The sequence below is a fragment of the Tachypleus tridentatus genome, chromosome 7, assembly GCF_004210375.1.
Source record: "Tachypleus tridentatus isolate NWPU-2018 chromosome 7, ASM421037v1, whole genome shotgun sequence".
NCBI lineage: Eukaryota > Metazoa > Arthropoda > Merostomata > Xiphosura > Limulidae > Tachypleus > Tachypleus tridentatus.
The window spans coordinates 10,800,452-10,824,424 of NC_134831.1; the positions used below are offsets into that span (position 1 = coordinate 10,800,452).

The following is a 23,973-nucleotide window of genomic DNA, read 5'->3' on the forward strand; positions in this document are numbered from 1 at the left end:
ATGAAGAAAATGCAACAATCTGTTAATTAAAATGATAACATTTAAATAAATTAATTGTAAATACAATTATAAGTGTTTGTACTTCCTTCAGTTATAAATAGTATTTTTGCTTTCATGAATTCCCAAAATATTTGTGCAATAAGTGATAAAAAATGTATATGTTATTAATGTCTCATGTCCAGTCAGAACAAAACTTAAACTTCACCCAAATCCTAGGCACAAGAAAAAACCACTTATAAAGTAAGAAACTGAGAATACCAGACCTAAGGCAAATCTATGTACGAATACATATTTTCAACCTCACATATACTGTTTTCTCAATACAATACACATTAACAGAGCTGTTACGAGATACACAGTTGAGCTAGAAGTATTAACAAAAACAAGCAACAAGAATACATTGATAACTTATTTGTTATGACATACTGTGCTATTTTATGTACTTAGAGACAGCATACACCTGTGGATTGTAAACTATGAGATAAAGTTAAAATGTCTTTCAAATGTTACTGAATAGATAAGAAATATACCCACAGTTTTAGCTGACATAAGAATGTAAAAAAATCTACGTATTTAGTTATTTTAATTGTGCTTTGATTCTAAGTAAACACTAAGAAAGAGAGCTTTCCAATCATACAATTTAAACATGAAATTTCTCTAACTCAACAAACATTAAACTTACATCCTTCCTTCCAACTTGTTCCGAATAGTGCTTAAGTCCATTGGTTTTTTTATTACTTTTTTGTAAGTTGAGAAGTGCTTGGTGTTGACAGGAAAGAGGAAAGGCCAGGAATACTCGTGTTTTTCTAGTTCTTCCAAAATAGTCCTGAAAGTTCAGTTTAAAAAATTACTAGTGCAACTGAAAATAATAGGATAAAACTTAAAAAAACAGTTTCACTACAAAGAAAAGAATGGACGAACCAATATGTTAACACAGAAACATGAAGATAGCAAGTGTTGTTTGTGTTGAAACAAAACATTGTTATCCGTATCCCAAGAACACTGCATAATATCTTTCACTACAAAGTTTAACAGTATTTGGTAAATTTAGGATAACATATATTTCAAATGAAACCACTTATAAATTTCACACAAATTTGAAGAATCTTTTTCTTTTAGCCAATGATTTATTGTTATTCTTGGAATGAAATGTCTACAGGAAAACCACAATTTAAGAATTTTATCAAAAGACTAAAAGATAACTGTGTCCAGTATAGTAACATGTAAACTTAAGTAAAAACATCTCTTCAACATGATCATGTAACTTATAAATAATATTCATGAACTTTACACATAATATATTGAGCTCAAACTTTACATTTAATGATGACACTTTAGAAACAACTGTGAATGTTCATATTTTCAGATTTGGAACATTTTCTCATTGAGTGAATAATTACCAGCTCAATAGTAAGGAGCACATTTTATGTGCATCCAAGTGTCTTTATCATGTGTGGCCACTTTGCAATTAAAACACAGCCCACAAACTAGACCTTTGTTTTATAATATGTTACATTTAAAAAACTGTTTAGCTTGAAAATACAAAATATTAGTTTCAACATAACTGATGTCACTTAAGGGATCGAATGAAGAAGAAATGAAATATTATATTAATCTGTGATGAAGAGAAAACCCATGGGTAGAGAAAATTATATATGTAAAAACAGCTGGTATGAATAAAGAAAGCACTATGTAGAGGAACAAGATACGTAACACAAGTTTTATAGTATTGTTGGTTTTATTACTTTCACAGTAACACATGTTTTATTAAACTACTTACATGGCAACAGCAAGCTCTTCCTTCAGAACCAGCTTTGGTTTGTCTTTCTTTTCACATTTTGCAATTTGTGTACTTTCTTTATCTTTTTCTTTTAGCACAGATTTCTGTTTGCCAGTTTTCTTTTGTAATAAAACAGAAAAGAAAACAACAGGATGAGAAACTGTTCTACAGAAAAAAATTTTTGAAATAAAAATTGGATCTAGGTTTTCATGAAGTGATTACAAGACATCTTTTAACTATAAGACTCATAAAGTAGTTCGTAAAGACAACATAATACTACTGATGAAAGCCATTAGTGTCAAGACTTGAAATACAAAACAAGTCATAGTTCAATGCCTTAACTTTCTTTCTGTAATACTTCAAAATGTTTTGAAAGGAAAGAAGTAGATATTGTAAGGTTTCTTACACAGTAAAACTTGTCTAAGGTGGAATCGCATGAGACTGAGTAAAATTTCTGGCTTAAGCAGGTTTTCTGGCTTAGAGATAGTGAACGTGCATCTCCTTAATTACATATAATTTTTGAGCAGAACATTATACTTGCTTGGATTGAGGGAAGTAAGACATTTGTGAATAAAGTTATTATATTGTTTATGCTATATTTATTAGAAAAAGAACAATAATAGATATTCAAAATATACATAAGTACCCAAAATCTTAATCAAATTTTTTGAAGAAAAAGTGTCCAATTTCAACTGTTTCATTTTTTTATGGGCTTTCTCATGTGGTTAAAAGAGAATGCCAATTCTACTACCTTTTCATGAAGTTCATTTTCCCCCTTCATTTTAGCATACAATTTGATAGTGTTAATGTAACTTAACATTTGCGATGAAGTAGGAATTCCTATTTCCTCACTATCTTTTCCATTTTGTTCATCTTCTGAATCTCTCACACTGTTACCACCTTGCAATTCTATTATACATTTTAAAACAAATTTCATCAGTTTCTCTAAAAACATTCTTGTCAATGTTCACAGAATCATCTGCATCAATTTTCTCAATCACAGTTTGGATTTCATTTGAATCATCATAACAAACAACTTCTCTACAATCTCCACCATTGTCAAGATTAAATCTACAGTTTCAAAATCACTTTATTATGCATTCATTTTTTACGCACTTGATTGAATGATTTAAAAATGCAATTGCATCTAACACATCAATTTTCATGGTCATTTCAGATGTTCTTCTACAGTCATCTAGGTTTGCAATAATATGCTGAAGCATCAATTTTCTCTATTTCAATTTTATGCACTGTATAATACCATTATCTAGTGGCTGTAGAACTGATGTTGTAGGTGGAGGTAGAAAGACTAGATGAACATTTGAAAGTTGAACTTTTGGGTGACAAGTTGCATTATCTAGGAAAAGTAGAATATTCCTATTTTCTTGTTCCATTCTTTTGTTTAACTTGTTCCTAAAATTCCTCAAATATAGCACTTGTAATCCACACTTTATTTGCTTTCCATTCCACAGGAAGTTGATTCTTCCTTAATTTTTTGAAACAGTGGATGTTCACTTTTACCTATTACCCATGGTTTCTCCAGTGTTCCATCAGCAAATGCAACCAAAAGTAGAGTCAATCATTCTTTTGAATAGCGACCTCTGGAATAATGATGCAGAAAAAAACAAAATACATTTAACCAATACTTACTGTAACAAAATGTCCAACAAAAATTTATTAATTATATAAAAAATTAATATTTCATCAAAAACATTTTTTCCATCTTATTCAGGTTCTAATTCTATTTGTTGATAGATGAGATAGGTGAAAGATAGTTTTCCCGTCTGTGTTAAGCAGGTTCCACCATTAAGGTAATGCTGCAAAATTTTGATATCTCCAGCTTGTACAAGATTCTGCCCTATGCAGTTTCTGGCTTAGGTAGGTTTTTACTGTAGTAGATTAGTTTACCAGAAAAATACATCCAGTTAGGTTATTCTCTTCAACTGCACTTAAATGACTGAGCAAAATTTAGAAAAACTGATTGTATTTTTTGAATAAGATAAGGAAACTTATTAGACTGATTCTCTGATGTAAAATTATTTAAATATCTATCTTACCTGAGGTCTACAGCTTACACAGGCCCACTTCCCTTTCGGTGGTCTAATAATAAAAGAATATAAAAAGTTAAAAATCAATTTCAATTATTTCATAATAAACATAATAATAACTGTATTCAGATTGAGAATATTACAATATTATAACTTTACCTTGATAGTAGGAGGCCTACACAGTCAATGTGGAAGACTTTTGAACACAGGTCACAACGAATTAACTCTCCATGCTTACCACACAGCACACAGACTTTATCACATGTGGCCTGAGAGAAATAAAAAAGATTGTTGTCTAGTTTTATATTTAGAGTAACTATTTACCATTAAATTCCTACAAACAAGTTCAGATTACATTACACCTCATTCTCTCTCTACTCCACAATGTGAAGTTAATAAAATGTACACAGTCTGTCTGTCTGTCTCATTCCTTTACATACTTAACAGTCAAAGAAAATACCTAAGCACCTTTCATCTTCCTAGTAGACTAAGGATTTCTGGTGATTAAAAACTTATATTGCATCATTAAAAGAGACATACCTTTAAAAATTTTCAACCTTATTCACATGTAATGTTTTATTCAAAACATGAAAACAAAGAACTACAGAATTATTAATAACTTTAAACTTGTTTTATAAAAAACAGAAATAAGTCAGTAATAATGTCAGAAATAAGTTAGTAAGTATTAATATAAAAACCACTTACTTTCTTCGCATTTGACACATATGTAAGTCATTAACCACTGACATACTACCAAATTAGTTAGCTATTTTCAAAACATGCTTAAACCTGAATATCAGCCACATTAGAAGAAAAATGTTTTATAAACGAAATTATACTAAAACATGAGAGAAAGTAACAAAACAATAAGGTATTAAGTCATTGCTTTTTATAGACTTATTTCCAACAATTATTTTGTAGCATGAACCATATTTTGCTGTAATTTTTTACAGTATAATTCAAACATATAATTTTTATGTATAATCCATATAAATCTAAACTTCATGAACCAGCAGATATTTTATATCATGTTTAAAATGTCTTCAGTTACAGAACATAAATCTGTGTAATGACAAAACCTCCACTTACCTTGTTTAAACACTCATAGCAGTACCAATCTCCATCAGGAATTGTCTCCATTTTAGGCTAAACAACAAAATAATTAATGTAATTAGCATTTTTATAAATGTAAATAACTTGTGAGACAATAAATAGCCATAGGAGCTGGAACTGAAGGGCTGGACTCTTCCAATTCCAATAAATGAATGGATTATAAGGCCCATTTCAAATCCTCCTATAAATTTGAAGAGGTTTACTTTCCTGCCTTAAAATGTATATATGATCATTCTAAACATGTAAACGTTATGAAATCAATTTGATAGCTGGAGGTACAGATAGAAAGATAAAGATATAAAGTAAAAGAATACAATATCATGTCCTTATTTGATAGTTAACTTTGTTTGTCTTTTATCCTGATTTTCAAAATATTTCAGCTCAATAGGCCTAAGATGCCAAACTAATTGTAAAAGGTTTCAGGGAAAAAATGTGCTCTGAACCTTCCTAATTTATGCACTTCTAGTATGTTTAATTCACTCCCAAGTTGCCCTCCCCTCTTCAAATTTTTTCTTTCAATGATTGTCTTAGAATACTAGAATCTCCAAATATCTTGCCAGACTTGATTATCAGTCATTCATCTGTTAATATTTTATTAACAGAATAAATGGCAAGCACTGGGTCACTGACAATGAAAGGTTTCATGTATGTAAGGTCATTACCAGCCAAGTATATTCAAAATTAACTCTCACATTAGCCACCACTTCACTAATAAACACATCATTTTTGTTTCTAATTGTTTAATTTCAAATTCTTGATGGATTTCTTAACTCTTTGGACAAAAATGGGTTGGTTCTATGCATCAAATTATTTGATATTTTGTGAAATAAAAACACCTAAAAATTCAACTAAATAGAGAAATCAGCGTAATGTTGGCTGACAAAAATATAACTTCAAATACATTGCTAAATACAATAACAGTTGTGAAAAATTATGTTATTATTTCTTACTTCAAATTAGTGGCACATATATTATTATATCACTACACATATAACTTCTATCAGAAACAACTTAGATATTTCCTATTTAGTCTTCTCTTCTTAGTTTAAACTACAGTGTATGATGTAACTTAACAGTCACCTGTTATTTCATGTATGAGGTGTTTTATGAGTTATCTAAAAACCACACTTCTCAGTTTTGTGTATTAATTGTCAGGTTTGTGTATTAACTGACAGTAAGTGTAAAGATTATAAAATAATTCATCTAAAAACCAGGGATCTTAGTTCTCTGTGTCAAGTTTGTGGATAAATTGACAATGAGTGTAAAGGTCATAAAATAATCCACCTAAAAACCACACTTCTCAGTAGTCTGTTTTAAGTTTCAGGATAAACTGATAGTGTCTGTAAAGGTTATAAAATAATCCATCTAAGAATCATACTTCTCAGTAGTCTGTGTTAGGTTTGTGGATAAACTGATAGTGTCTGTAAATATTATAAAATAATCCACCTAAAACTACACTTCTCAGTAGACTGTGTTAGGTTTGTGTGCAAACTGACAGTGAATGTAAAAGTTATAAAATAATTAATATTTAAACTAGGGATCTCAGTAGTGTGTGTCAGGTTTGTGGATAAACTGACAATGAGTGTAAAGGTTATAAAACAATTCATCTACAAACAAGGGATCTCCAAACTCTGTCATGTTTGTGGATAAAATGACAATGAATGTAAATATTACAAAATAATTAATCTAAAAACCAGGGATCTCAGAACTCTGTATCATGTTTGTGATAAACTGATAGTGGGTGTAAAGGTTATAATATATTCCATCTAAAAACCACACTTCTCAGTAGTGCATGTCAGGTTCATGTATAAACTCACAAGTGTAAAGGTTATAAAATAATCCATCTAAAAACAACACTTCTCAGTAGTCTGTGTCAGGTTTGTGGATAAACTGATAGTGAGTGCAAAGGTTATAAAATAATACATCTAGAAACCACACTTCTCAGTAGTGCATGTCAGGTTCGTGTATAAACTCACAAGTGTAAAGGTTATAAAATAATCCATCTAAAAACAACACTTCTCAGTAGTGCATGTCAGGTTCGTGTATAAACTCACAAGTGTAAAGGTTATAAGATAATCCATCTAAAAACAACACTTCTCAGTAGTCTGTGTCAGGTTCGTGTATAAACTCACAGTGAGTGTAAAGGTTATAAAATAATTCATCTAAAATCCAGGGATCTCAGAAGTCTGTGTCATGTTTGTGGATAAAGTAATAGTGAGTGGAAAGGTAAAATTCATCTGAAACCATGATCTCAGTTCTTTGTGTCAGGTTTATGGATAAAGTGATTGTGAATGTAAAGGTTCTAAAATAATTTATCTAAAAACAAAGGATATCAATAGCCTGTGTCATGTTTGTGGATAAACTGACAGTAAGTGTAAAGGTTCTAAAATAATTCATTTAAAATCCAGGGATGTCAGAAGTCTGTGCGAAGTTTGTGGATAAACTGAGAGTGAGTGTAAAAGTTATAAAATAATCCATCTAAAAACCATGAATCTGAGTAATCTGTGTCAAATTTGTGGATCAAGTGATAGTGAGTGTAAAGGTTATAAAATAATTCATCTAAGAACCAGGGATGTCAGTAGTCGGTGTTATGTTTGTGGATAAAGTAATAGTGAGTGTAAAAGTTATAAAATAATTCATGTAAAAACCAGTGTTCTCAGAACTCTGTGTCATATTTGTGGATAAAATAATAGCGTTCTGTGATAATTACATACACGTGATTGTTACTTCCAAGTTCACATTTCAGTTTTAAACATCCTGTGGCATTAAGAATTATCATGGATATTATTATGGTGTTTTTAAACATTTTATAAAGTACATGTACGGCAAATTGCTTCTAGGTTTATGACTTTGTTGGGTACAGAGTCTCTCATGTTAGTAAAGTTACAAATGAAATGTAAAAAAAAAGCAAAAAAAAAACAGTATTATAATTAATCATACTAATTATGGATCTGTGGAAACTAAGAAATTTTCAAAGAAAATATGACTGTTAAATATAATGGAAAGTGAGTGCCCAAACAATTTTGCAGGACATAAAACAAATCCAGTTGAGCATTAACTCACCTTAAAGCAGTAAGTGTGATAACCTTTATCACATCCATCACACAGAAGGAGTGTTTCTTCATTAGATCCACTGTGACAAAACTGGCAGCTCTAAAGAGAAATGATAAGACAAGAAACTATTATTAATCAAAAGTACCATTAATTATCCATTATTTAGGAATATCATACAATTGATTCATCTATACCAGTTTAAAATGGTGCTAAGCCTAAATAACAAAATTACATTTAAGGTACATGATGCCTTTATAAGACAATACACAAATGATCTCAAGAAGGCATCAGTATAGAAGCCTAAATATTGCTTCCTTTTCTTACACCAGGCATTGTATTACATGGTCTGGGTTTGGAATTATTTTCATCAAATATTTCAAAACAACTCACAGAAAAGTAAAATAAATTAGAGGATGATCTAATGTTTGCTAAAATTAAGGTTTTCATAGTTTTGCACAGTTTGACTTACAGCTCTTGAGATAGACTTGTTCCATGCTATACATGCCTCCAACATATTTAAGCACATTGCCAACTGATCTGCAGAATGACACTTTTTCACTGCAGCCCGCCAGTGAAGCAACCCACTTGATGGCTCTTCGTCCTCAGATTCCACCCTCAGTTGGGATTCATCGGCACTAGTGGTGTGGGGTGAGGACAGGGTCATTTCTGTACTGCTGAGGTCAGGATAAATCTAACATTAAGCCACTCCTAGTTTTTTTGTTGTTTTTTTTATAAAAGGCACTAGTCTTGTATGAGTGATATACCAATAAACAACAGGGTAGGTTACTGAATGTTACCACACTGTCTAGTCACATGTACTTTCATCATTAGTTAATATATCTAATCTTCTATGAATCTTTAATTTTCATAACATTTTATTAGCATGCCTTATATGAACAAGCTACTCATATTTGTAAACATAAGAATAAATATTAATGTTTTAAAACACTTTATCATAGTTCTGGATCAAGAAAAGGTGTGAAAGTATAAATAATTTAATTAAAAACCCAAGATAAAAAAAAACCAGTGTGGAACTCTTCAATAAATAATACAAACAACAGTTTATTCATGTTTTCCTAGTCACAGAATAAAGGAGTTTGACAGAAAATCACTTGTAATTTAAGAACCTAGCTTTGTTAATAAACAATCAAGATTTATTCTCAGTTAATTTGCAGTTCACCTCTTAATCCCATACTAACCAACACTTAAGAAATCTAATTCATAACATGTGGTCTTTTTTACTGGCTCATTTTACTTCTTTAACATATTGCAGGATATTTTGTGCTACACTCATTGAATGTGAAACAACAAAAGTTAATTACAAACATCTTTCAAGTTTACACTTAATGACATTGACATACAAATGCTGGGCCTTCTTGATATACAGCAGTGAAAGTTTTAGAGATCACCATTAGGTCTTAAAAAAATATGTTTCTTACACTTGTAACATTGTTTTCAACTTACTTAATACCAAGAGGTGACATCACATATCGTCTTTCAATGGCACTTTCAAGTTCAAGGAGTCGGCTTTTAGCGACCTCTATTAGATTAATATTTGACTCAATGACTACTGCAGCAGTGTATTCTTTTTCATTATCATTTTCACTTGTGGTAGGCACACTATCAACAGCTTCTTGGGTCTGTTCTTCTACTGATGTATTCTTCTGTACAAAATCTGTAATTTCAACTCCTTCTCCCTGGGTATTTTCATCTAGCTCCATAGAAAAGTATTTTCTTTGTTTGATAGCTGAAACTGAGTTATCTTGACCTTTAAACTTGACAGTAAGATCAGTAGAGAGCTTAGGAGGAACCTTCCATCCCTGCTGAACACGTGGACATATTATATCCTACTTAAAGTGACATTATTAAGTTAAAGGTTGGTGTTGCACTAATGATTAATATAACTAAATCTTAATTTATTTAATTCACAGTTTTTATTGGAGTCATTTTATTTTAAAAGGCCACATGAGATAATGTTTTAAGCAGAACTATGATGTTCAGTTGTATTCACAATGAAATGAGTAGTAATTTATCAACTCAGCAGAATGCTTGAAGTTTCATGATTTATAAATCCAACTAATTCCTTAAAAACTGTCATAACTCACTAAGTAGTTAATTTTATATAACAAACTATCTTGATATCCTTGGTACAGTTATGTCAATTACTGGTCATCTGGTAATGTCCAGTTATCAATGGTGGACTCAAAATCCTATTCCCATTAACGTTACAGGGCTATCAAATCTCCTCAACACGTGTATGTACTTACACTATAATTATGCAAGCTATCTTAACAATGGATCATGTACTACCTTAAAATTACCAAAAGACAATGGATTCTTGTTTTAAAATCTTTAATGTTAATCAGTTATTAATATATGAGAGCACAGTTAATCTCTGCCAAATCTTGTGACCATGGTCAAATATAACAGTAAATTCATGGTCCTAAACCTTTTGGTAAAAATAATGTGGTGGAATATTATTCTCGCTTTCATTAAGAGTAATGAAACTTCTAATGTTTAAATAAGTTTAAAACCATAACAATTATAAATAGTATACTAACAGTAATCATAAAATAGTTATGATTACTGTTAGTGCACCATTTATAAAATGTCACACGACACTCACTACAATGGTAGTGGTGAAATATTTCAGTTTTATACCAAGTATAAAGAACTTGATGGTCCATAAACTTTTAAAAAAGTAATCTGTTTTCATGACTACCTGAGTTACTACCGGGTTAAGAGTTCATACTAAAGTTATCTTACAGCTTTACTAGTTTCCTTGACCCCCACTTTTGAAAACTTTATTACACATATATATTTCAACCCTCTGGAAATGGAATTTGATTACTTTAGTTCAAGAATTAATTTAAAAATTACAAAAATTTGCTGTCTCACAATGGAATGACGATACAGAATCAGAAGCAGTTTTTGTTTTATTTTTAAACTTTCTCAACCACAATTAATAAAGTATATATAGTTTTAAAACAGAGTGAAACAGTTTGTTATTTGGCAGTATCCTTGGTTATTTCAAACAAATTAATTCACTGTTTAAATATTTGTTTTTATACTAACATCTCACCTGTATTTGCATGCTACCTTCCGCTACTTTTTCTTCCAAGGCTTCTACCTGTTTTAAAATTGATAGATCTACTTCCAATGCAACTTTTGGTGACCAATGGTCCTCTTTGTCACTATCTGGAGCACCTCCTGGCTTTGAAGAGATTACCCTGTCTAGGTCGGTAATTTCTAAATCTATGGCTGAACATAAAAGGCGGTGTCAGCAGTAAAAGAATCAGTATACAACTAAGATAAACCTAACAAGTGGCAGTATGTTTTTTGTTTTCAATCTTCTACGGAATAATCTAAACACAAGGCTTTTGAAGACATTTATATTTCTCAAAAGTAAAACACAAGTAAAAAAATACATATAAAGAAAATAGTGTGGGAAGTTTGTGAAAGAAAACTTACTCATCTGTACTAACATTTCAACAACAGCTAGATAGTAATATACACCACAGTATCATCTTTACATGACAGTACTGTTGTAATATACACCACAGTATCATTTTTACATGACAGTACTGTTGTAATATACACCACAGTATCATTTTTACATGACAGTACTGTTGTAATATACACCACAGTATTATCTGTACATGGCAGGACCCTTGTAACATACAACACAGGACTGATGAATTGAAATTAAAACCAATCCAACTATAAAAGTACTACATCTATAGGACTGAACTAGCACACACAATACTTGATTCAGATGCTCAGACTTCCATAAAGTTAATATCTTTATGCTAACCTTTTTGCTCTCCCAGAAAATTTCCGTGAGTGAAATACTTCTGGAGCTGTTTCCGAAGATGTCTTTCCCTCATCCCCCTTGGATGAAGTGAATTAAGCAAAGTCTTCACTTGTTCAGTATCTGTAATCTTCCACCAGCCTTTTCTATACTCTGGGGAGAGAAATAAATGTTACTCCATAACATATGGGAAAGGACTTTCTTCTTTTTTAACAACAGAATTCAAAATAAATTAGAATCTTACACAAATGATTTAGATGCTGAAAATAGCTACAAAGTTAGATAAGCAACACATTTTGAGGGACTTTCTTACTATAACCTCTTCTTGACATTAGTTAATTACAGATAATATAAAATGTAAATACCTATTTACCTTTCAGACAGCATAATGTTTTAAATTACTGAGAAATTATAAACTAAGTTATTTTATAGCCTGTTCTCTCAAACTATGTAAGTTAAGCAAAAATTTTCTAGACATAATTTGGCAAAACATTAATACTTTTTAATCTCTGACCTACCTGCTGGTACCTCTTGAGGTGTAGTATATTGGTTCAAGTTTTCTGTTACTAGTATTTTTTGAATTTTTGGAGATCCTTCTATAGAACAGTTGGGTTTGGACCATGACTTCTTTGATACAAGGCCAGCAGCAGAATTTGGGGACGGAACCACGGAGGGAGTAGAGCAAAATGTTGGGGTAACTGTGGATGACCAGAGAGACAATTCTCTCACAGCAGAGTTTTCTGTGTTTCCATAATATGAACTCATTATAGAGGATTTAAGGAGTGGACTGGGCATAAAAGGTGGTGAATGTTCCAGATGGAAGTCAGCAAGAGCCATGGCTACTGATGAAGAACTTTGACTAGTAGAAACTGCTGCAGGATAAGAATTATCTGACATAATAGCTTTTATGTCTTGAGATTTGCTGGAAAGTTTAGAATGTGAATATTTATGTGGTGGTTGCTCAGTTAACAAGGTATCATCACATGGCACTTTTGGAATGACACTAAACCAGGATTTCTGGATAGGTTGTTTCTCTGTTAGGTTTTTAAGTAATTGTTCTGCTGAGAAAAACCCAGGTACCACACCTAAGAGTGGACTAAATGATGGGCTATAAACAGTAGAATCTGTTTTGGGAAGATTAAAATAGCTATCTTGCAACAAAGATTCATTCATCAGAACCGAGCCTGTGAGAACTGAAGCAAATAATGGCGAGTGAAGAAGCCAGTTCTGCTCAATACTAGGAACACTAGTTGCCGTATTCTTTGTAAAACTATGCTTGCTAGAATTTATTACTTCCTCATTAGCTTTAGATAATTTAGTTTCTGAAATGGCATTAACTTCTGAGAAACACTTCAACACAGCAGAGGATTCATTTTTATCACAAATATCATATTTATTGCGTATTTCTTCATCTTCTTTAACACAAAGAAGATTTGGAGTGTCTGCTGTTTGTTTATAGTTACTACAACAAGTGTTATCAGTTACATTATCATTAAATTGATAAATTTCTTTTAACTCAGAAGATGCAACCTTTTGTTCCTTCTTTCTCTCAGGAACTTGTTTTGGAATGCATTCTTTTAAACAATTCATATCAACTATATTTTGTAACTTGGGTTTAATAACGTCTAAGTTGCTAACACCATTATCCAAATCCATTTGTTCAGATTTCATGTGTATCACTTCTCCGAGTTGCACACTATCCTTCAATGGACTGTTCTTAATCTGCTCATCTCCAGCTTCTCTACTCATTACATCTTCTCCAACTTCTAAAGAACATTTTCCCAAGGTTTCAGGTTCCTCAGCTGATTCCATCCCTTCAACAAAAATACCACCAGCAGATGGCAACAACCAGTACAAACGATGATATCGATCTTGGCCAAAAGGTGTGCTTCGAATGGCATTGGTTGCTTTGGTGAGTTTAGTACGAAGCTGGGATTGTTGCTTAAAAAACAAAAAGCAGTAGTTATAATAATTTTCTAAATATAATACACTTTTCTCACAAAAGCTTTATCTAGAAGTCTTGTGGATATAATTTAAGGTAACATATTTAAATATCTCTTTTTACAGCCATTCCAGACCACCTCTTCTGACACTCATTGTGTCACACATGCTTACTAGAAATTTTGTTTTGATGTGTCTTGTTAATTTTCTCTGCTTCTAAGACACAAATGAGAATTGTTGCCCATTTCAGTACTTTTAAACATTATTTTGGAAATAAAATAATCAAAAATGTAAGTCTTGTGGTTTTTACATTTACACACAAATACAAAATGTTTGGAAATACAAAACTAGTTACTGTTACATTACTTCTGATATTCAAAACTACAAATCATTTCTTGGTGAAGCCTTCCATTTCTGAGTCCAAACCTTTGTTCTTAAATCATTACCACAACTGCTCTCTGTCTCGATAAATAACTAATAGCTTTCTCCAGTATTTTACACTAGAATTTTATAAACAAAGCTTTAATTTATCAAAAGACACACAATTTGTTGCTGTTTTCTGTACAGGGTGCCATCTATTTCATAATTCAGTTCAAACTTTTTTCCCATGGGAACCATATTTACCAGTTTAGTTGAATACTTAAATGCTCTCATCACATAACTGTTTAGCCAGAAAATTATGATAATTATATGACAATTTAAAAAGTTAGAGAAAACATCAGATAAAACAAAGTTTCTCTGAAAAGCAGTTGATGTTTATTTAAGAGGTTCTAGATATTATGCAAATAAAATCTGAAATTTATATATAAATGTTAACACATGGTAACACATAACTACATCTAAAGTATATTAAAATACAGTAGGTGGTTACACATTACTATCACTAAACTATACTAGTGTATAACAGGTGGTTTCACAGCACTATATATAAACAATATTAATGTACAACAGGTGGTTTCCCAGATGTATATGTAGACAATATTAATGTACAACAGGTGGTTTCCCAGATGTATATGTAGACAATATTAATGTACAACAGGTGGTTTCACAGCACTAAATGTAGACAATATTCATGTTCAACAGGTAGTTTCACAGCACTATATATGGACAATATTAATGTACACCAGGTGGTTTCACAGCACTCTATATGGACAATATTAATGTACACCAGGTGGTTTCACAGCACTCTATATAGACAATATTAATGTACACCAGGTGGTTTCACAGCACTCTATATAGACAATATTAATGTACACCAGGTGGTTTCACAGCACTCTATATAGACAATATTAATGTACACCAGGTGGTTTCACAACACTCTATATAAACAATATTAGTGTACAACAGGTGGTTTCACATCACTATATATAAACAATATTAATGTACAACAGGTGGTTTCACATAAATATAGATATAGACAATATTAATGTACAACAGGTGGTTTACCTTTGAAAGTTTTTCAATTTTCTTTTCTAACTCTTCATTAGAGATGTTGAATTCTTCATCCTATTAATAAGAAATTCTGTTTCTGGATTTTTTTAAAAGTAACAGGTGAACAATAATGTATCAAATAACAGTGAACAATAATGTTTAAGGTAACAGGTAAACAATAATGTTTAAAGCAACAGTGAACAATAATGTATAAAGTAACAACAAATAATAATGTTCAAAGCAACAGTGAACAATTATGTTCAAAGTAACAGGTGGACAATGACATTTAAAGTAAGAGAGAACAATAATGTTTAAGGTAACAGGCAAATAATAATGCTTAAGATAACAGGTGAACAACAATTATATGGAAACAAGTTGTCTTATTAACATTTTACTTCATTATATTGTTTTCTACAACAAAACCACATGGGGCTATCTATCATGGTGCCCCACTGACTTCTAATCTCATAGGTTTAGTGCTGCACATGGTTATATATTTTGTTAAACTTCTCAATCTGACATCCTGCTAGTTGTTTAACTACACTACTTGTTTATAATATAACATACATACTGGTTCTTCATTAACCTCTCCATCTGACAACCTACTAGTTGTTCAACAACAGTACTTGTTTATAATATACATACTGGTTCTTTACTAACCTCTCCATCTGACAACCTGCTAGTTGTTTAACAACACTACTTGTTTATAATATACATACTGGTTCTTTACTAACCTCTCCATCTGACAACCTGCTAGTTGTTTAACAACAGTACTTGTTTATAATATACATACTGGTTCTTTACTAACCTCTCCATCTGACAACCTGCTAGTTGTTTAACAACACTACTTGTTTATAATATACATACTGGTTCTTTACTAACCTCTCCATCTGACAACCTGCTAGTTGTTTGACAACTGACAACACTACTTGTTTATAATATAACATACTGGTTCTTTACTAACCTCTCCATCTGACAACCTGCTAGTTGTTTAACAACAGTAGTTATTTATAACATACATACTGGTTCTTTACTAACCTCTCCATCTGACAACCTGCTAGTTGTTTAACAACACTACTTGTTTATAATATAACATACTGGTTCTTTACTAACCTCTCCATCTGACAACCTGCTAGTTGTTTAACTACACTACTTGTTTATAATATAACATACTGGTTCTTTACTAACCTCTCCATCTGACAACCTGCTAGTTGTTCAACAACAGTACTTGTTTATAATATACATACTGGTTCTTTACTAACCTCTCCATCTGACAACCTGCTAGTTGTTTAACAACAGTACTTGTTTTTAATATACATACTGGTTCTTTACTAACCTCTCCATCTGACAACCTGCTAGTTGTTTGACAACAGTACTTGTTTTTAATATACGTACTGGTTCTTTACTAACCTCTCCATCTGACAACCTGCTAGTTGTTTAACAACAGTACTTGTTTATAATATACATACTGGTTCTTTACTAACCTCTCCATCTGACAACCTGCTAGTTGTTTAACAACAGTACTTGTTTATAATATACATACTGGTTCTTTACTAACCTCTCCATCAGACAACCTGCTAGTTGTTTGAGTAACATCAGTTTCATTGCCACTCTCATAATTTCCATCAACATCATCTGCAGTTTTTTCTTTAGTTTCTTTTGTTCTCTTAAGTGTTTTACTGTTGGTCAATTTAGTTTCAACACAAATGCCTCCATTAACATCCATGGTTTGATCTGCATCAACATCCATTTTAGAATTTTCATGAACAGACTTAACATCTTCTTTGTTGTTGGAAATGAAAGAGAGATTACTGGACTTCATATTGACATAACTTCTAAATAACCTTGTTTGATGTATGTTTTGTAACCTAAAGCAAAACATGCAAGAAATTTGAAATATTGCATTTGTTATTTCAATATTAAAACTTGTTGGCATTAATAAGATGTAATTACATTTATACATGCAAATACTGCATAAAATAAATCACATTCTGAAGATTTTAAACCTTATTAAAAACATGATACTAACAGAGAATACAGTAAACAATAACTAAACCTGCATTGTGCCTAATGTTACAAATTTTTGTTTATTATACCATAAAATATGCAGATTAATATTTACAGAAACAATAGTCTTAACAGGTTTCTCTATTTTTGATTAAATAGCAGTCATTAATGAACACACCAGTAATTAATATATAATTCTTTACAACTGTTATATAACATTCCCATTTTATAAAAACTAGAATGATATCAAGTTAACATTCAAATAATTATTGAAAAATGGTAATATTTTGTTTTATTTCATCAGCAATTAATTTTCTGTTATTTACTTTGTACATTAAACAGTTCCTATATTTTCAATCTGCTAATTATAATTATAATAGCTTATATATATATATATATATATATATATACATATGGTATATTTACTTTCGTAGGTTTCCTTCCTTAACCCACTTCTCTCTTCGCAAGTTGCTTAGCATCTCAATGTTGGATTCAATTTGTCTAAAAAGATGAAATATGTATTTGTTCAACTAATGCTGCTGGAGAATAGTCATCTGATCAACAAAAGACAACACCAGTTGAGAGCAGTTGTCCATTCAACAAAAGACAACACCAGTTGAGAGCAGTTGTCCATTCAACAAAAGACAACACTAGTTGAGAACAGTTGTCCATTCAACAAAAGACAACACCAGTTGAGAACAGTTGTCTGTTTAACAAAAGAGAACAGTTGTCTGTTCAACAAATGAGAACACCAGTTGAGAACAGTTATTTGTTCAATAAAGAACAATGCCAGTTGAGAACAGTTATCTGTTTAACAAAAAACAGCACCAGCTGAGAACAAAAAACAACACTGGTACAGAAGTCAGTTTTGTAAGTAAGACAGCACCAATAAACATGGTAACTACAATAACTTACAGCTAAGGTATCTTATTTCATCTCAATTTACTCTTGCTGTTTTATTCTGCAAAAGATAATTATTTTTCTTTGTTGTTGTTGTTTCAGAACCTGATGTAGGTCATCTCAGTTTAAAACCTAGAACTTTGGTATTACCATACTGAAGTAAACATGAAATGCAAACCATAGAGTTTGTTTTTAGTCAGTGGCATCATACATTTTATTCTCTGTAAAAACAAAACATCCAACTTTAAATAATATAAATTACAGGAATTTACTGGTCTTTTTAATACCATCAAGGTTTTCAACTGGAACTACAACCGTTTCTACTTTTACAAAAGTGTCAGCATAAACTTGAGTGTATATTTTTCAAATTATTTGTTAGTGTTCTAAAAACAAAAGTCCCTACAGAAAAGAAGTCATGTTTTATAAGAATTTGTAAGACATTCTCTCTGATATGTTTAAAATACTATGACATGATGATTCAGTGTGTTGACAATGGGATAAATGCAAAACTAAAAAATCCTCACAATACTTCTTTTGACAAATTTTGTACAGCAAGAATTGGGATAAAAATCTTGTAAATGTACCACAATAGGCCACTAGTTCTGACAATCACAACAATAAATCTGTCTTTATATATTGATATATAAATGATATATTGATAAATAAAAGAAGAAAATTTGAATATTATCCTTAAAAGAAAAGATAAATCTAAGTCTAAATTACAATGGTAGATTTTCTTGCCTTCTTGTCATTTATGTTTGAAACTGAAAGATGTTTTTTTACATGCTTTTAGGCCTACATATAGATTAATTTTCAAGCACAAAATTTACAATTGCAGTTTTGCAATAGATGTATTTAAATATTTGAGAAAAAAATTAAATTTCTATCTTGAATTTTAAGTGTTATTTGGTCAAGATAACATGATAAAAAGATTTGGAATTTTGGAAACCCAAAAAAACATGCAGCAAATCAACAATACAAATTGGTAGATTTGGACAATTCCAAATTTAACTTGCATCCCTTTAACAAACCAGTCATAACCAACTTATAAATCTAATCAGTTTCATCTTCATGGACATTTATTAACAAATTTTGTTCAATTCTTTATTTTAGTGGCTGAAATAGCTATAACTTCTGGCTATAAATTAAAAAAGAAACGAACTACAAAATATGAAACATTTACCAATAAAGTGGAATCTGACCTTTGAAAGTGGTTACAGGTTAGACTAAGATGTATTCTTTGTTAACAATACTCTTGGTCAAGATAAATTTATATCTATGAAATATAGTTTACTTTCAGTTAATTCAACTAATAAGAACTTGAATTAAACAAACACTTTGTGAGTGCTTACCATACTAGCTAAACTTAACTAATCTCTTCTGATGTCTTGTCAATGAAGAAAATTTCTGTAGTCTTTCAACAAATTTAAAACACAAAATGTTCAGGAACAAATAAAGGCATTAACAAATTTAAAACACACAATGTTCAAGAACAAATAAGGGCATTAACAAATTTAAAACACAAAATGTTCAAGAACAAATAAGGGCATTAACAAATTTAGGACACAAAATGTTCAGGAATAAATGAGAACATATAAATAAACTGTAAGAAATGTTTAAAGTTTCTGTTTGGTCATAAGTTTAAGTTTCATGTTATATACTATTGTTCTTCTCTACATCTAATCACTTTCCCAAGAAACCACAAACTAGTTGTCATAGAACTTTATTCACTCTATATTAATATTATTAATACAGTATTATACAAGTATTCTTTTATTACAAGTTACAGTTTTTACAGTAAGGAAGAGTATATTTTATGACAAGATTAGCAATCACTGTTCAGTGCTGCCCTCTGTATGTGAACATTTCTATAAACATGCCACAAATCATCGTACATCACTTCCTAACCAATAGTAGAATGTCATACAAGTGATGGATGATTTTCGTGAGAGACACATAGAATTCTTTAAATTCAAATAGGGTGTGCAGAAGGCTTATGGCATGCTTATAGAAAAAGTTTACAACTAGAAGGCAGCACTAACAAGAATAGCTATTCTTGTGAGGGAAGGCAAATACTGTATTGTAAATATAGTGTGCATGTGTTGTTTTTTGATCATTTTCAAATTACTCCAACAATACTCAAAATGTGAAGTATAAATTCATGAAGCTGAGAGAAACTTTTTTAATTTGAAATAAGTATTCCTGCTAAAGGTCAGACATATTTTTATGTTTCTTCCCAAGACCTGAATATGTAATATTCTCAAATGTATACAAAACTTAAAATAATTGTAGTCCTTATGAACTTACTTTGTGACAACTCGGCTGCATAACAGCTCATTACATAAAAAAGCTGCAATTTCTGATTTTTGTGTTGGGTTCAAGGATAAAAATGGTTTTTCTGTAACCCATTTACACATCTGAAAATAATAAAAGAAAAGATTATTTTCAAGTAAACTGGAAGTAACATTTGTAGGCCATAGTAATAAGAATGTTTACCTTCAATTTAAATGATGAAAACTATACTGAATTACTTACCACCATTGGTCTGGTCACGACACACAACAAAAACGAATGTAAGCAATACACTTTATGTGATTTATGCCATGGTGAGTGAATAAGACATATTACTTCATGGCTTTCAGTGTTGAGAGATGTGTATTTACATCACATACTAGCACTTCTCATCATTACCAAAATTTAATATAAATATGTACATCTTGCTAAAATATGCATCAAACTTTTTTACTGTGTTATTAAAACTGAACAATTTTTACTTCGGATGTAAAACAGTCTTGACTTTAGAGAGCAAAGATAGTTCAGTGTATGTTTATTTATCATAAAAACTAAAAACACTCTGTTGCATACTAATATAGTTTCTAACAGAAATATAAGTCTTCAGATAATGTACATTTCATTCTACATATTACTTAGATCACTTTAATGATAAATTCTGGTCAGTAAAACTCACCTGATGTTAATATAAATTTCAATAACAAATACAGAAATGAAGTTACCATACCAACATATAAAATGTAACATGTCCTTCAATAAAAACAAGTTTAAATGGTACCTTGTTTGTGTGATCATGAGATAAGAAGAAAAGACGCAGAACTTCAGACACAGTATTGTTGGTTACATCTACATCCGATAGTTTCTGATCAAGAATGGATACAGCCTATGATGTACAACAAGAACAAATACAGCTTACAAAATACAACATACAATAGGAACAAATACAGTTTACATAGTACTGTGTACAACAAGAACAAATACAGCTTACATAGTATAATTTTCCTGTACTGAGTATGTATTTCTGATAGGTACTTGCTTCCTCCAACAAGATTAACTATTTTTGTTTATTGTTGCCCTCTGTATTCAAACTTTTTATTATGAATGCTACAAGCCTTCTGCACCCCTCTATTGGAATCAAATAAATTTCACATGTTTTATTTGAATCATGCATCACTTCTCCACCAATAGGAGAATAGTACACTTACATGACGCATGCAACTCCCTCTATGGAGCTCTACTGAACTATCACTTCAAAGTTTGGCAGATAATGGAAGCACCAGAAGTAAGAGGGGAGTAAAAGTGTTCTAGAAGTGTTAGCAGATGGAAATACCAATTAGAAATACATTTTTATTATAAGAAAACTATACTTCCCTGTTTTCCCAAGGTCAGCTAGAATCCCACATTGATTAAGGGGGACTGGTGTGATGGAAGAATAAACTTACCCCTTGAAAGTATTCAAAAGATACCTCTGTAGATAAGAGTCAGATCTGAAGAGGGTAACCACATTACTCCTGATTCAGTATACTCTTCCCCACTTCTGTAATATGCAAGAAACCAGGGAAGAAAATAAAAGGAGTGCATCTGAGTGGGAGAGAAAGTGGTTGGAAAGTGGCTCCAACCAGAGAAAGATATAGTAACTCAGTACGAAAAGTAGGTAAATGAATATGCATCCTGTGGTGTAGAGTGACTAAAGTGAAGTGGACCATATTTGGTAATTCATATGATAGACTTCCTTTAGATATCAGATATAAAATTTCTGGATCAGTAGCTCAGAACTAATCCTGTGTCAAACCTGGGAATTGGAGTGGTTTCCAATTTCCTGTTTCTTGGGTTCAAGGTGAAGATGGTATAATCCTCATCCTACCCTCATGTGGTTGTCTGTACTCCATGAGAGGTTTTGGATATAAGCCACCACTGTTGAACTGCTGGAATGAATCATTACAGAAAACGTCTGACAATAGTAAGAAAGTGATCCAAAACCTAACAAACAGCAAGTAGCTCTAGGATATTGATACATAAAGACCATTTGTTTACCAACAACCCAAAGCCTCATGGTGATCAACACATGCACCCCACTCCAGAAGGGATATGTCCATTAAGAGATGTAAATCTGGATGAAAATGAAGAAATGCTCCAACTAACAAAGGAGAGGGAATGAGAAATGGTAATTTGAACATCCATGAGAATTATGGTTCCAATGATTGTGCAGAGTCAAATGAACAGAGCACATGTGTGCACAGCTGGGAGGATAAGAGGTATCATAGAAGACCATGTTCTCAAAAGCAACAGAAACTTGGATGCAAGGAAGTGAGAATACACAATGTCAAACTGATGGTTCCATAGAAGAGAGTCAGGGAGGAGAAGGTCACAAGTTGAGACCCCACTGGGCCTGAACCTGCCAAGCAGTCACCAATACTGTTGGTGGTGTATTGTACATCATTGAGAAAAATAACAAACCATGACACTGTGAGAAGGAGGGACAGGTAAATATTAGGAAGGGGAAGGACAGGAAACTGGAATCAGCACCACACATAACACCAACCGAAATAAACTGTCTACCACGTGTGAAAGGGTAGATTGTTGCTTAACAGATGCCACCTAATGCTACAAAATATAATGTACAACAAGAAAAAATACAACCTACAATGTACAATATATATATATGTACAGAATATTACGTACTATGGTTACGAATTCAAAGTAATTTTTTTCTCAACAACTCTAGCTATTAATCTGTATTTTTTATCATATTTCCACTTTAATTTTCATAATAAAATGTGTGTATAATAGAATCCTACTGTTATTACTAGTACAATTGAAAAAAGAAAAATTATAAATTGAGTTGCAAAAAGGTACCTACAAACTTAAATACATTCTTTTTTGGAACTAAAACACAGCAAGCACAAATATAATTTAACTTATTGAAAGGAATCTTTCTTGGTGAAAATATTAATAATTTTAGATAATATAAACAACTTAGAAATTATTTGAAAAACTCCATTAATAAGAAATTACCAAGAAGTATTTAGCCTAATATCAATACTTCAAAACACAATAACATTTCCTCAAAAATATTACCTCTGGACAGTCAGGAATCCCAGGGTCATCAATCACACAAACTAATAAATGACGAACAATTGAAAGCAGCTCCTTTTCTCTCTTATCATCATAGTTCAATAGCCCCAGCTGGAGTGTGCTTAATGTTGGTAGCTTATCCATATCTGTAACAGAAAACTTCTATAATTAAAGACACAATGAACATGAAGACTTGGCTAATGTTTTGTTTCACATTACACAAAGCATGAAAAACATCTGCTATTTCCACCAATACCAAGAACAAAAACTTCTTTGCTTCTTTACACAGAAGTTGTTACTTTCATTTAAAGTGCATTTAACTTACTACCAAATAAAGAAAGGGCTTGTTACTGACAGATGAAAGTAACTGTTATAACCTTTCTGACACATTTTCTTATATCAAATATCTTTCAGACAGCACTGGTGGTCTTATGGAAATGTTTTCATAAAAGATTCATTTAAATAAAGTAGCTGCAACTGAATACAATTTCAGGTAAAGAATATGAAGATAAATTAAAACA

At 31.4% G+C, this 23,973-nt stretch overlaps 1 protein-coding gene across 4 annotated transcripts in view; it reads right to left on the reverse strand.

Annotated features, from left to right (window-relative positions):
* The window catches only part of LOC143255090 (bromodomain adjacent to zinc finger domain protein 2B-like), a 79,083-nt gene that overhangs the window by 5,419 nt on the left and 49,691 nt on the right, over window positions 1-23,973 (reverse strand). For 3 of the 4 annotated variants that reach the window (XM_076510199.1, XM_076510201.1, XM_076510198.1), the window contains 17 exons: window positions 23,456-23,598; window positions 21,156-21,260; window positions 20,393-20,502; window positions 17,612-17,686; window positions 16,737-17,046; window positions 15,194-15,253; window positions 12,325-13,747; window positions 11,810-11,959; window positions 11,078-11,256; window positions 9,460-9,815; window positions 8,465-8,669; window positions 8,005-8,094; window positions 4,918-4,974; window positions 3,988-4,097; window positions 3,838-3,880; window positions 1,781-1,899; window positions 683-826 (listed from right to left, as the gene is read on the reverse strand). In XM_076510199.1, coding sequence (XP_076366314.1) covers window positions 683-826; window positions 1,781-1,899; window positions 3,838-3,880; window positions 3,988-4,097; window positions 4,918-4,974; window positions 8,005-8,094; window positions 8,465-8,669; window positions 9,460-9,815; window positions 11,078-11,256; window positions 11,810-11,959; window positions 12,325-13,747; window positions 15,194-15,253; window positions 16,737-17,046; window positions 17,612-17,686; window positions 20,393-20,502; window positions 21,156-21,260; window positions 23,456-23,598 — 3,679 coding nt within the window. The remainder of the gene's footprint in view (window positions 1-682; window positions 827-1,780; window positions 1,900-3,837; window positions 3,881-3,987; window positions 4,098-4,917; window positions 4,975-8,004; window positions 8,095-8,464; window positions 8,670-9,459; window positions 9,816-11,077; window positions 11,257-11,809; window positions 11,960-12,324; window positions 13,748-15,193; window positions 15,254-16,736; window positions 17,047-17,611; window positions 17,687-20,392; window positions 20,503-21,155; window positions 21,261-23,455; window positions 23,599-23,973) is intronic. The other variant, XM_076510200.1, reaches the window with a different exon arrangement.